General features: G+C 39.8%; 2 protein-coding genes across 4 annotated transcripts in view; both read left to right on the forward strand.

Annotated features, from left to right (window-relative positions):
- pnpla6 (patatin-like phospholipase domain containing 6) overlaps positions 1 to 3,550 on the forward strand; it is a 30,276-nt gene extending 26,726 nt beyond the window's left edge. For all 3 annotated transcript variants that reach the window (XM_054778994.1, XM_054778995.1, XM_054778997.1), the window contains one exon: positions 1,355 to 3,550. In XM_054778994.1, the coding sequence (XP_054634969.1) occupies positions 1,355 to 1,423 (69 nt within the window). In that variant the 3' untranslated portion in view covers positions 1,424 to 3,550. The remainder of the gene's footprint in view (positions 1 to 1,354) is intronic.
- Positions 3,551 to 5,718: 2,168 nt separating this feature from the next.
- Positions 5,719 to 11,285, forward strand: LOC129182627 (ependymin-like). Its single transcript, XM_054779001.1, has 6 exons — positions 5,719 to 5,843; positions 6,603 to 6,637; positions 7,643 to 7,777; positions 8,140 to 8,323; positions 8,509 to 8,596; positions 11,047 to 11,285. Exons 1-6 carry the CDS (start codon positions 5,768 to 5,770, stop codon positions 11,195 to 11,197), a joined length of 669 nt encoding a protein of 222 aa, XP_054634976.1. The 5' UTR covers positions 5,719 to 5,767; the 3' UTR covers positions 11,198 to 11,285.
- The last annotated feature ends 3,479 nt before the right edge of the window (positions 11,286 to 14,764 follow it).

Below are 14,764 nucleotides of genomic sequence, written 5' to 3' on the forward strand. Positions count from 1 at the left end.
TTGTGATATCGGTGAAAATGCGTATTGTAGTATGAAATTTTGGTCTTTGCTGTTTTTAGAACATTAAAAAAAAACAACTTTCTTCCTAAATAAGTTTTGTAATTTTGTTTTTTCGCCCTGTGATTGGCTGGCGACCAATCCACGGTGTACCCCGCCTGTCGCCCGAAGTCAGCTGGGATAGGCTCCAGCATACCCCCGCGACCCTAAAGAGGAGAAGCGGTATAGAAAATGGATGGATGGATGGATGGAAATGGGTTTTTTCTTCTTGTAATATAATGGCTTCATTCCCATAGTATTTTGAATTCATTCCTATAATATTATAACTTTTCCCCAAACCTCATTTAAGAAAAAATTACAACTTAATTTTGTCATGTTTGTTTTTCAGAATATTACAACTTAAAAAAAAAATTCAATATTTATATTTTTTAATTATTTTTTCTTCAATATTTAAACTCTAGGCTACTAAAACGTCAATGGTTTTGCTCAATAGTCTCGTCAAATTTACTTTTTTTCTCGTTAGAATACTACTTTTTTCTCTTAATATTTTGGCGTTATTTTCGTAAAATTACAGCTACTTTCTCATTTCAGCTGTTGTTTTTTCCAACTATTTAAACTGCGCTGTGCAGGGATTGGAACACCAATATAAACGAAATCTTTAAGATGAAACAAACAAAATAATTATCACACTTACTTATTTGTTCATATGATGCACACGGAGCATTTACCAACTTCGTGCTGTGTCTCTTTTCTGCTCCATTCTCCTTTCCACCGTAAGGCGTTCAGGCGCACTCGTAATTGCCAGTGGTAGGCGCTAATTGTTTTTCATTTTTATTCATGCACCCCCTATTACAATTAGCGTACCCCTGTGGGTACGCATACCCCCACTTTGGGAACCTAGGACGTAGGGCGTGTACCTCTCCTGGTTAAAACGGGCACGTTTGCATTTCAAAGTTTAGCCCAGGAACAAATATATGGCTAGAGTTACCAAACGGGATTATTTCAAGGAATGAACTACCTAATAGACCAATAATGTATCAACAGCACTTAAGTGTGAGATGCTTTCTTTAGGATAAATGAGTTTGTCTAATCCACAGCGTCGGCAACGTGCATGAACACACCGAACAACTCCCCAGTGCTGATGCCATGTTCTTCTTAGAGCACAAACTAGTTGGGGCTGAATCGACAGCGCCTCTGCTGGTTTTACTCCAGTTTGACTCCATTGTTTCAAGATGCAATGGATTAACAACCAATTCTACACAACTAAGAGGCTTTATCTTAACAATTAAGCAATCCATCCATTATTATGTTCATTCCTCGTAGGATTATCTCCATAAAACATGCTTTCACTCTGCAGGATGAGGAGAAATCTGTGAGGCAGCGTCGGAAACTCACCAGTGACACTTCTGAAGTCTCTGACTGCTGACAGACAAGATTAAGGGCCAAAAAAAGAAGAACATGGACAAAGTGTTCAATTCCAGATGCTTCTGGAAATACTGTTTTTTTTTTTTTTTTAAATTGAACCCATCGACTAAGCAGTCTCAACATCTGTGAGTAAACAGGAAGTGGCTTTCTCTCCCACAAGGAGCTTATTCTTCAAAGGTGGATTCCCATCTTGTGCCCTCTCACCCCATTTGCTCATCAGAGGAGGAACTTGCATGCCACTTGAATTTTTGGCTTTGCAATGGCCGCCAGAAAGACACTTCAATGCATGCCTCCTGTGTATTCATAAACACTGTGTGTGTGTGTGTGTGTGCGCGCGTGTGCGTGTGCGTGCGCGTGCGTCTGCGTCTGCGCGTCCATGATGACTGAATGTTGAACTATAGTAGCAGGACACTGGAAGATGGACAAGCTTCAGGAGCAATGAATGCTAATGGAAGTCAAGTCAAGAGGCCATACTGGAAATCAGGACAAGTAAAATGCTGAGCTGTGAGAAGCTAAAGATGTAAAAGGGACTTTAGAATGTTTTAAAATTAGACTTTAAGGACGTTAAAACAGAGGAAATGGACCAGTAAGTTGTAATTTTAACTTAATTCAAACTAACGCACAATAGCAGATTGTGATACTGTCGGTCTCGTGTCAAACTCAGACCCGGGGGTCAAATCTGGCCGGCGCTGCAATTTCATCCGGCCCGCGGAACCATTTAGAAAATAGCATTGAGTTGGCCCGCCTCACGGCCCTTATCAAAATGAGTGCTTACAGCGATCTGCGCAACTAAGAAACTCCTCCGATATAAACTACTCCTCTGGCATTCTAAAAGTGGAAATAATATTGTATACAGGGTTCCCTCGCTACATCGTGGTTCACCTTTTGTGGAGTCACAATTTTGCAGATTTTTTAAAGTGCAATTTTGACCCCTTTTTTTTAATTATTTTTTTTTTACAGCGAATGAACGAACGCGCATTGTGTTCTGCGTCCTTGTGGTGTGTGGGAGTGATCTATTGGTGCTCTGCTGCGTGTTGTCTGTTATTGTGTTTACTACTGCTACCAGTAGAGGGTGTTGTATACTCACGTGAGAGTTGAAGACGTGTCCAGACATGTCCCGTTCGTCTCAGTAAATATAGAGCCACAACAGTCCTGATAGGCTAAGGGAGAATTGTATACTTGTATACTCATTGTACACTGCGTACTGATTGGCTGTAGACCATTGTCAATCGATCTCCTTCGTGCAGGACTGCCTGTTTCTCCTGTGATCATACATGCTGAATGAAGGCAGACGTTACGCAGCTGTAAGGTACCTGGAATACTGTAAATGAATCTTCGGCTCATGGAGGACGACGAGGAGGAATATGTTTTGACAAGGATACAAAAACGCTACAGCCCAACTGCACCAGGACAAGCCACGATCAGAGGAGTGAATACGTGCGAGTTTTGGCCCCCTGTGCGATTGACACCCCTGCTGTAGGTAGTTGGTAATGAAGAGGAGATGGAGAGTATGTGATGGACTTTTGGAATGAATGAGGTGTTTCTAGTAATCCAAGTAGTTCAGATGACACAGAGTGTCAAACTTTGGCCAGTGTTTTATCCCTAATCCCCTTTGTCGCTACGCAGGGTTTCCTGATAATACACGATGACGACAAAGAATCCTTCACATGGAGATGCTCGTATTCCTAACACACTGTACAGTATCACAACCACATGTTGACGTTATGAGCTCACAGACTCCGCACAAACACCCCAAGCAAAGGTCACCTCATGTACCTGAATGAATATATGGACCGTTTTATACGAGGTTGACATTGCTTAGCTTCACAACAAAGAAACCTTCATCGAAACAAAAGTGGTCTTTAACTTTAATTGTACTGTTTGTCTTTTTTTGCCAGGTCTTTAATTTATATCTATACACTACTTGATTTTTGTATTAATTTTTTGTGTGCATGTACAGTATATTTTATTAATTTGTGGTGTTTTTTAATTTTTTTTAAATTTTGCTTAAATATGGTCTGTACGGAAATATTGCAAGCACTCCTTGCTCATAAGATTCTAATTTATCATCTGAGAACATAATTAATTTAATATGTACACTAATAAATATATGCATAATGCCACATTGCATTTGACCTCTTATTACATGTGTTTGAAATAGAGGTTACTTCGTCAGCTGCAGGGATACCGTACTTTCATTAGGAAACATAAGAAGCCTAAAGCATATTGACCCAATTTAAATTCCGTCATCAGCAATTTTGGACCGTTTTATGAAGATGTTACTCAATATAAAACAAATAATGTTTGCACAATTGACTTGTAATTCAAACAAAAATATAAATTTAAGGACTTCCTTGGTTTATCTGGGCTTGGCGCAAACACCAACCGTCTACTGAGGCTCTTAGTAATCAGCAGGGAGTTTCTCCGTAGCCTTGATAGCACGCTCACACTGATGCACACACACAACATTTATAGCACCACACTTTCGGGGGGATGCTAGAATATGTCAAATAAAAAAACAGAAAGGAAAGGACACTTGCCTAGAGAGGCCATGGGATTAAATGTGTCTTTATTCATGTGAAACATTTTTTTTAGTAGACTGGTGAAAGGTTTAATACGCTGAGTGCTAAGCTTGTGAATCAGATAGTGTAACACACTCTGCCAAAAGCAGCAGAATGAGAAAATAACAGGTGGTGGAGGAGGTCAAAACAATGTGGGAGTTGTGCCACCTGCAATGACCGCTTGTATAGGCTCTATACTCATGCACTCTTGACGAAACGCTGTCATGTATTCGTTTCAATTCAGTAGGAAGTAGCGGTGTCACGAGAATCTCGAGAGATTAAAACGCGACAAGAGTTCTCGTTCAGACAAAAACACACATTAGTCAGACGATAAATGAAAATTAACTCGATAATTTTGCCGGCCTCCATAAATTGCCATGTGCACGCGTGTCTGTTTTTATCGTCTCTCGCCTCCAAATGCAGGAAGAGGGTTCACCCTGTGCGTTGGTTCAACACCTAGATGCTTAATGGAATGGCGTTACATAAAACAACAGCGTTCGAACGGAGTGAGACCTCATAATCAGTCATACAGTCGCTTTGTCTCTGTGGAGGGAGGCGGGGTCGCTAGCATACACCCACAGAGTGCAGCAAGTACGCCTCGTGGGGAGCAATGCAAGGGAACATTAATAGAAATTAGGAGGGGAAAAGATGATTGCAAAGCAAAATGCCACATCCCCCGTGTGGGAATATTCCGGCTTCAAACCGAATAAGCAAGGTGACCCCATCGACATGGATGGACTGCCAGCCTCATGTCAAACACATCCACCCGACCCATTTTCCCCACCTGGAAAAAAAACTACGCATTGAGATGGCGAGCCTTCGTCCCGACAACACTCACCGAGACTCTGATCAGCAAAGTAAATGCAAGCGGAAAAAAATGGTGTGCGCTCACAGAAAGCGTAGTTTGCTACATCGCAAAAGAAATGCGGCTCTTTAATACGGTTATAAAGCCAGCATTTCAAAAAAGGCTGCAAAGTTTGACGGTACGAATTGCCTGTAAGAAAATTCATGTCACAAACTGCAATTCCACAACTTTACAGAGTGAAAGATGACATAAAGGAAATATTGCATTACTATGGCATATTTCTATGCCACTTGTCCTCACTAGGGTCACAGGCGAGAGGCGGGGGACACCCTGGACTGGTCGCCAGCCAATCGCAGGGCACATACTGCATAGACAAACAACCATTCACACTCACATTCATACCTGTGGACAATTTAGAGTCCAAAAAACACTTTTACGATCAACCTGAATCTGCAGCTAGCCTCTTGTAATGTGAGAACAATCCAAAATAAATAATAGATTCATGTATCAATTTTTGGTTTGTGTGAGGATGTATGAGCAACCTCTTAAGGGTTAATGAAACCTGAGGCAAACACCCAACAATATTACACATAGTTACTATAAACTCAGCATGTTAGTGTGAACATTTTAATGCAGATTCTATTACTGATAAATGAGTTGAGTATCGGAGGTGCATGAGTACCTACTACCCTACTAACTAAGTCTACTATCTGGCTACTTTAAATATACTGTAACTGTAATATATAAAATAGACTGGAATATACTGTTTTTATCTTTTAGCTAGCTTCTAATAATACTATCACTGGTATATTTCTACATTCTACATTAACAACAGCTTCCAGTTGATATTTTCCTCCTCATGTGAGCTAAAAGTAACCTGGGGGAGTGGAGCTATGGTGTGATATGTGCAGCTGTGTGCAGGTATATTTAAGGAGGTGCCTGTTGGTCCCTGAAGTGTAGGTGTTTGCAGCCTCTCAACATGAACATCGTCAGTGCTTTGTCCGTCCTCGGCCTGCTGCTTGCAGCTGCTAGTGCCCAGAAACCCAACCAATGTGGTGAGTGCTCACAAGTCAGTGACATATGTGCATCTTATTTATATGTGGGAGGAATATAGAAAGCTTTATATTAATATTTATTTATTTAATATTATAGATAGACACACACTACCGGTCAAAAGTTTTCGAACACTCCAATTTCTCTGGAGGAAAAACCTACATTTTTAAGCGTTAAGATGGTCTGTCTCTCTTCCATTTTTTAATTCCCTTTTTTCTTGCCACTTTTGTAGCAATAAATTACTTTCTCCAGTACAATTCAACTGATGTTCACGAGGGTATGGTACCACAGTGTGTTCTGAACACTGTTTTAATGCACACAGATTAGGTCGTAAGTGCTCCAGAACTTGGAACACCTGTAGGAATTCATTGCACCAGCCCCCCAAGGCTTGATCAGCCTCCATTTCTGCAGAACAGCTTTAAATTGTTGACCCATTTTGTGGTCCCCGAAACTGGCCCTTTCGGTATAATTCTGAAAAACACAATATTTTTCAGTTTTGGGTAACCTCACCTTTGGCACTTCACCACTTAACTTTGTACCATTTCAAGCTATTCATTGGACTTGAACGACTTGAATTTCTATAAATAACTGGAAAAATTGGGATTTTGAAGTGAATCTCATTTTATTGTCTAGTTGCACTCAATGTTGTCTATATGCATTTTATAAATCTCACACAATTAATCTGTTTTCACGTCATTTGTTACAATATTTGAGCACAGGCTTTTTTATTGATTTATTTTTCGATATTTCCTGTGTGGCAGAATCTCCTCCCCTGATGACTGGAGGTGTCAGCATGGTGAGTCAGCAAGTTACCGTTTCAAGTAAACCATGACTTTGATCAGTTGTTGTTTTAAAGTCTCTGTGTACAGAAGTATAAATATGCCACACTTGTGAGTTGGATGAATTATGAATGCTGGCTAACACAGAAAGACAGATTTCTTAACGATATAAGACAGGCCTTTTGTGTACATAGAAAATGTTTTTGATCTTTGTGCACAACATAAAAGATCGGAGTTGCGTTTGTATTTTTGTTGAGTACAGTGGAACCTTGGTTAGTGTCATTCATTCGTTCCAGAAGGTCCAACTCTAACCGAAATGGACGCTAACTGAATACATTTTTCCCGTAAGAAATCATGTAAATCCAATTAGTCCGTTCCAAAAGCCAAAAATGTGAACACAAAACACGTTTTTATTGTTTTACAATTACAGTTTTCCATGCAGTAAACAATTGCAGATGCATAAAAATACATATAAATGATGAATGAAAGAGATAAGTGAACATTTAAGGTTAATTTTGCCTTCAGTGAAGACATGATTCTTGACGTGCTGTCCCCAAAGACACGATGTGACAGCGAGACACCACACGGACACCACCTTCCTGTTTTGCCAAGATTTATATCTTGAATTCAATAGTGTTTCTCAACTGCAGTAACCCAAAATGGAGCCACAGAAAGTTTCAAGTGCCAGTATTTTGATAAAGAAGATGAAAAACACTATTGAATTGGTACACGTGCGCGGGCTCCTTAACGGTTGCGGGGGCGTCTCTGGGCCTGCTGGTGTGTGGCCCCCGGTGCCCGTCTTCTCTATCTCCTCCTGCTTCGGTCCGGCTGCTCCAAATTTGCATAACAACAAAACATCAAAGTCAAATAAATTCTGTACAACAGGGGAAGTGTATCTCACACTTTTTAGAGCATTTAGATCTACCATACTATCTGCCCTAATGGCTGCACAGGACAAAACACGCTAAACGGAGTGGACGCTAACCCAGGTTCCACTGTATATGTAACCTTGTGTCTTGCAGGTGGGCCCTAATGGACTCTTCATGTCTTCGGGAGCAGTCAGCTATGATGCTTTTGGTCAGAAGATTCGCTTCAGAAACTATGGCCTTGTTGGAAATGAAACCTTTGCTATTGACCAGCTGATGCTCTTCAACAAGGTATGTGTGAGCACATCTCATTTTAATAATATTGGGGGGGGATTCTAGTACTCCCATTTTGAGAAGTACTTGGTAATTGGACTAATTAACTAAATAGTCCATAGGTGTGAATGTATGTTTGTCTAATATGTGCTGTGATTGACTGGTGACCAACCTCTCACTCAAAGTCAGCTGGGATAGGCTCTAGCTCACCCATGACCGAAATGAGGACACGTGGTATAGAAAATGGAGGTGCAAAATGATTATGGTGATAGCGCTTGAATTTGATGCATTTTTTTTCCATTGTTGATCAAATCCATTTCTGTACGATCTCTTCTTAGAATACAATACTGCATGTGTTTGTTTTTTTTTATCCCTCCCAGAAAGTCTACTATGAGATCGACTGGCAGCAATTCACTTGCAAGAAGAAGCGTCTAAATACAGATTTCATTCCCATGCAAGTGCCCAATAACGCTGAACTGATGGGGCAGGTTATAGCGGGCTCCTCCTCCTCCTGGGGAATGGGTGTGCTGGTCAACAGCTGGCAGGGAAATCTGCCAAACAACGGTGAGAAGGATCACACTGAATAGCGCTGTGATGAAGCTTAACAAGGGCAAACGTTATGTAGAGAACGCCCCGAAAAGAGAAGCTATGGTCGAGGCCTTTATCACAAAAAAAATTGCACTGTATTCATTCCTTCTTTGGTCTCCTGGTTCCGGACTGTTCCTTCACATGTACTTTCATGACCTCAGGTCACTACATGAGCGTCTTCACGGAGATTGGCTGCATCCCCATGACCTTCGCTGGCTACACACCATCATCTGGATGGACCCTGGTCAGGTAGGAACTGAGATGACAAAATGAATATTCTTGCAGCGACACCTCCTGTTGGTGACGTATGCAGTGCACTGTCAAAACGCCTCACTGGACACTTCATCGGGTACAGGAAATCAGGACTAATCAATTGGTTGACCGTATGAGAAGTATTATTTCAACTAGGGCTGTTGAAAATAGCGCGCCAACGGCCGTAACTAATTTATTGAATTAAATGTTACAATTCTTTACGCAATTAACGCATGCGCATCCTGTCTAGCCACACCTCTATGTCATGACGGCAGACTGAGGCATAATAGCATCCCCACACAGAGTCTGGCGCTCTTTTAGAACTTAATTCTGACCTGAACACATCAACAACACCAAATATGTATCTCCAACTCACAAACACGTCTCTAGTCCGACACGTCCTCATTGTCACTAGACAAGGGGCATTCATGGACACGTGGAACATCACAACGTCTTTATCACAGTATGCATGTGTGTGTGGTCTAAATAAACAAAGACAGCAAGCGGTTATTTCTACCTCACAATAACGTAACTGTTACTGCTGAAGTACAATTTACTGCATTTAAGTATGACGGGAAATCCCAGAAAATACATATACACTCAAAACATGTGAATTCAACTTTAGTTACGTGCTGTCATTCAACACAACCCATCATGGCTTATAATTATGTGTGCTTGGCTTGATTTAAATTTTCAGTTCATTTGGAACTGTTAATACACACAAATATATATATATATATATATATATATATATATAAAATCCTGTCCTGTCGTTTATATTTCTGTGCATAAAATACCATAAAAATGGGCATATTTCACACATAATTGCAGATGATGATTAATCGTGATTAATTAATTTGAAAACTGTGATTAATTTGATTCCAATTTAGTAATTTGTCAGCCGTAACTTAAACATTACAATATTGTTGTATTATTATTATTGCAGCTGGCTGCACGGTGGCCTCGTGGTTAGCGCCTCAAAGGTGTGCGTGTGTGTTTTTTCTACAGGCTACCTCCCACAACCCAAAACATGCATGTTAGGCTAGTTGGTTTGGTTTGGTTTGGTTTGGTATTAGTTTATTTGAACATGAAGGTTACAATGAATACATCTCATGAATCATTCTTTGACAGTTTCACATGTCCAAAAGGAGTAGGAAGAAGCAAAGCTTATTTAATCCTACCACCCGTCTATTCCACTTCTATTACAACACTCGTTATTCACTTCCTGCGTTCCATGTCATGTTTTCTGTGATAATCAGGATACTAATACATAAAAGATGACAGTAAGACCAAGGAAAAAAATGTATATATAAATTAAATATGAATAAAGAAACAGAGTTTTTTCCTTTTTGTTTTTTGTTTTTTTCTTTCTTTTTTCTTTATTCCTTTTTTTCCCTTTTTTTTCCTCCTCCCCTTTCCTTAAAAAAAAAAACAAAAGCGAAATATATATATATATATATATATATATATATATATATATATATATAAAACGAACCTGACAGAACATCATTGTGATGATCAAGACTCTTCTGCCTATTTAGCAAACATCAACTGCTTGTATTGTTTTTTAAATGTGCTCATCTCTGTACATTGTTTGAGTTCCTTACTCAATCTGTTCCATAATTTAATTCCACACACGGAAATGCTGTGGGTTTTCAGCGTAGTTCTAGCATATAAATGTTTTAAGTTCAACTTTCCTCTAAGATCATATTTCTCCTCTCTGATAGAGAAATACTGTTTGAGGTTGTTTGGTAACGAGTTATTATTAACTTCATGCATTATTCTGGCGGTTTGAAATTTTACTAAATCTGCAAATTTTAATATCTGTGATTTTAAAAATAAAAGGTTTGTATGTTGTCTATACTTGGCATTGTGAATGATCCTCACTGGTCTTTTTTGCAGTACAGTGAGTGAGTGAAGATTGCTTTTGTAATTATTACCCCATATCTCCACACAATACGTTAGATATGCTAATACTAAGGAACAGTACAGAGTGTGGAGTGATTTTTGATCCAGAACATATATTGCTTTGTTCAATATAGAGATATTTCTCACCACCTTTTGTTGTATATATTTAATAAGATTTCCAACTCATTTTTTCGTCGATTATAACCCCCAGGAATTTCTATTCTTCCTCTTTTTCAATATCCACTCCATTAATTTGTATTTGCTCGTACATCTCCCTTCTGCTATTTCCAAAGTTTTACTTAAATTCAGGGATAATCTGTTCCTGTCAAACCATGATTTTAATATGACCATTTCATCCTTGACCTTTTTAATGAGTTGGAGACTTTAAACTGTCTATAGGTGTGAATATGAATGAGAATCCGTGCTTGTCCATACATGGGATAGGCTCCAGCTCACCCACGAGCCTAATAGATAGAATGGATAGAAAACACATGTAAAGGTATCTGATTTCAGTTGAAAGAAAGTTCTTTATTTTCCAGCACCTTCAACTGGGTACTTGGCCTCACCAATCCCATGGACTTCTTCCCACCTGTCATTTGTGCCAAGTCCCAGCTGGAGGAGTCTGAAACACCTGACACCATGTTTACTGCCTTGGAGTCTCTGGCCAGAAAGACCAAGCACATGGAGTAAACATCAGGCTTGTTTTCAATCTGCTCATTTAAAATAAAAGAAGGAGTGGATCCTTCTGCAAACAATACACAAAATGCATTGTGAATAAAGCCTTTCTTTCACATCAGCACGCTTTTATGAGGGGCGTGGTGAATTGTCAGGGGGTCGTGAGGAAGGGAGGACTCTCAGTATTCGTGCAGACCTGCCAACATGTCTGAATTCGTCGTACTCAGCATGCAATTTGAATACACTCGTATGCTTCACTGCCCTCCTTTTTGTTGCATTTTGCTGGTTTCCGTTTCGAGTTCAGTCTGTACAGTACAGATAAATAGAATAGATATTATAAGTTTGTTAACAGTGTTTCAAATTGGGGCGGTGCGAAAATATTTCTGTCCCCAAGTAGGGGCATGACAGAAAATACAAGTATGACAGTTTCAGAGCACATGAGACACGGCGGTTGGGCACGGGATTCTGGAAGAATGAACATATGATGGTCTGTCCTTTCACTTTTAAATGTTCGGTTTTCTCGAACAACTGTTGACACTTTTGAGCAAGCCATTGTTCTCATTCGAAGATGAAGCGACATAGAAAATGGATGGATGGAAGGTTGTCATTCGCTCAGCAAGCAAACAATTTCATTGGCTCATTTTGAGTGACGTCACCGCATTGGATGTCACCGTAATAACCGAGGTAATTGCACCTGCAAACTGCCGCTGCGATTGCTCCGTGAGCGTGATTGTATGTTGTTATATTTCCCATTCGCTTGGACTGGTCACGGGTCCGTTAAAGGGCCATCACTGGGTGCGGATCCGGGCCGAGGTCCGCCATTTGGTGATGGCTGCCATTTCTTGTCCTCTTCGGAACAACACTTCCTCATTGTCAGTAGACCGCAAGATGCATTCAGGGACACTCAGAAAATCACAAAATGTATTTATTATGCGCGTGTCTAAATAAACCAAAAGACAGAGAAAAACAATAAGTGGATATTCTTAACTCGCTAATGTAACTCTTACTGCGGAAGTACAATATGCTGTGTTGAAGTATGCTCGGAATTCACATAAAATACATCTTAAGTGTTCCCTGGGAATTTTTTTAGTGTTTTTTAAAATTTTTATTACAGCGTATGAAAGCTGTTGCAGGCTGGGCCTGGCCCTTTAAGAGTAATTGTATTGTAGGGAGTTGAGTGTCTCTCTGCGTCCTGATTGGCTGTAGACCATTATCAATCAATCCCCTTCGTGTAGTCCCGCCTTGTCTCCTGTGTCATCGTTAGCTTGCTTGCTTGCTAGCTTGTAAATGAATTTTCAGTTCGAAGAAGGACTGCGACAGGAGCAATATGTTTTAACATATTGTAAGGATACAAAAACGCAACAGTTCAGTGGAAGGGCTCCAGGATGAAAAGGTACGGTCACAGGACTAAAATATGCGCAAGTGACTTAATAATTTCTTGTGTCCGACCTGTAGGTTGATCATTAAAATTCAAACAAAGGTTTTTTGAGAGCGTTTAAACAAGAGAGAAATGTGACAAAATGTTATTGTCTGTCTGAGAAAAGTGTATAAAATGTATGGTGAGGGGTTTTACAACCTTAAAACATATTTAATAATTGTAAAAAAAAAAAAAAAATGAAGTTGGGTACTTCGCAGTTTTCACTTATTGCGGGCTATTTGGGAACCTATGCCCCGCGATAAGCGAGGGAACTTTGTATACTCAAACATGTCATTTCAACTTAAATTACTTGGTGTCTTTGAACGCAACTCTTCTTGGCTCGTAATAACATGGTAAGTGTGATTCAAATCTTTTAGCTTGAGTTACATTTTTAGTTCATTTGGAGCTGTTGATACATACACACACACACACACACATATATATATACATATATACATACAGGTATATATTTGTGTCCTGTCATTTATCTTTTTGGCCTTCTGTGCTGGCCTAACCAGTACCAGAAGCACCCACCTACATTTACATGTATTCACACTTACATTCTATTCACACTTGTTATATTTGGCTGGGCGCCACCTTTACAAGCATTGTCGATCACTGGTGGAAATTAGTTATTAATGCTCAAAGTTGCTAGCAGAAATGCAGGCGTGTCGGTGAACGTAGATTGGAATATGAAGGGTTAAGTGGGTGTCTCGCGCCATTAATAATGGTATTATTAGAGGGATCCATGTTTACAATTTAGCGACATGGTATTTAGCCAGCGGGGGTGCGCATTATAAGTGAAAGACAGGACGTGTTTGTCATGCATTTATTCGGTAATGAAATGCAGTCAGTCAATTGAGGTGACGTATTCCCTGCGCGAGCGGGAAGGAGTGGATCTCCACCTCCGTACCGCCATGCAATGCACGTATAAAAGCTGTAAATGCAACCCGACCTCTAACCAGTTACAGAGACAAGAAGACAGAACATGGATACGCTCCTCCATAGTCTGGCAACACCTCGCCTTCCTGTTGAAATAAACCAGTGGTGTGCAAAGTGTGACGCAAGGGCCATCTGTGGAACATCGTTCATTTCAGAAATAAAATGAACAAACAAAACCCGTAAAAGTGGACAAATAGAGCAAACAGGCTTAAGTAACTGGAAAAAGCTAAAATGTTGAACAACTGAAATAAATGAACTTCAGAAAAGTATTCTAATTCATTGAGCTGTACTAGTACTGTATATAGTGTATTTAGAAAACAGTTGCTATCGTTCATTAAAACTGCAGTTCTCACTGTCTTCCAGCAGAGGGAAGCAGCCTTCTTTTTTCAGCACACAATGATGAGCGTTACTGATAGGTTTTTTCCCTGAAAATAAGTTTACAGCCACTTGATGTCAAAAGACTTCTTACATAAATGGATGTTACTGAATCTCATTTAAATCCTAATTTGGAACATGCGCAATACAGAAGCATATTGTAAAATGTGAAGAATACAAAAATAGAGTAATTAGAGTCAGTGCAAGAGCTGTATCTGAAGCAAAGGTAAGATAAAGGTAAGATAGATGTTTTAATAGCTCAAATAGATTCATTTTGTCTTCTTTTTGAATATTTGTTTAGTTTCTTACATAGTATGTTTAGTATTATTTCCAGACACACAAAAAAAACAAAACATACTGTATATGCTCAGTTTTGCTTCGAATAAGTACATTTCTCAACTATACAATCAAGTAGCATTTTCTTGAAGAAGATTTCTCCAAGAATTTGAGAAATGAAATGCTTAGCAATGCGTGCACATGTACAGTGGCGGAGCCAGACATTTTTAATTGGGGTGGCCAAGGTGAGACCATCACTCACATGGGGTGGTAATAAGTTGATCCATCAATTGTCTAGATGGCCAGTGGGGTGGCTGGAGAGTGAACAGTGCTTTTGGACCGTCTATTAGGGCAGTTAATAGTTGAGCAGTGTAACATGTTTTCAATGCATAGTTTCTGGATTCTCACCATCATGGCAGCCAAACCTGCGTAGGGCATAATACGGAAGTGGAAGTGGATGTGGATGCTCCTTGGTTTAGATGCCCACTCATGCTGCTACGGAGAGCTTCCAATTTTAACAGATTTATGTGCTGAATCACGCTTCAGAATTTAAATAAAAGTCAAAATAGTGA

Source organism: Dunckerocampus dactyliophorus, chromosome 6 (assembly GCF_027744805.1).
Source record: "Dunckerocampus dactyliophorus isolate RoL2022-P2 chromosome 6, RoL_Ddac_1.1, whole genome shotgun sequence".
In the NCBI taxonomy this organism is placed as follows: Eukaryota; Metazoa; Chordata; class Actinopteri; order Syngnathiformes; family Syngnathidae; genus Dunckerocampus; species Dunckerocampus dactyliophorus.

Coding starts and splice junctions, on each gene's coding strand:
- LOC129182627 (XM_054779001.1), top strand. CDS start 5,768: ATGAACATCGTCAGTGCTTTGTCCGTCCTCGGCCTGCTGCTTGCAGCT. Junction 6,638..7,642: donor TGACTGGAGGTGTCAGCATG/GTGAGTCAGCAA, acceptor TGTGTCTTGCAG/GTGGGCCCTAATGGACTCTT. Junction 8,324..8,508: donor GGGAAATCTGCCAAACAACG/GTGAGAAGGATC, acceptor TCATGACCTCAG/GTCACTACATGAGCGTCTTC.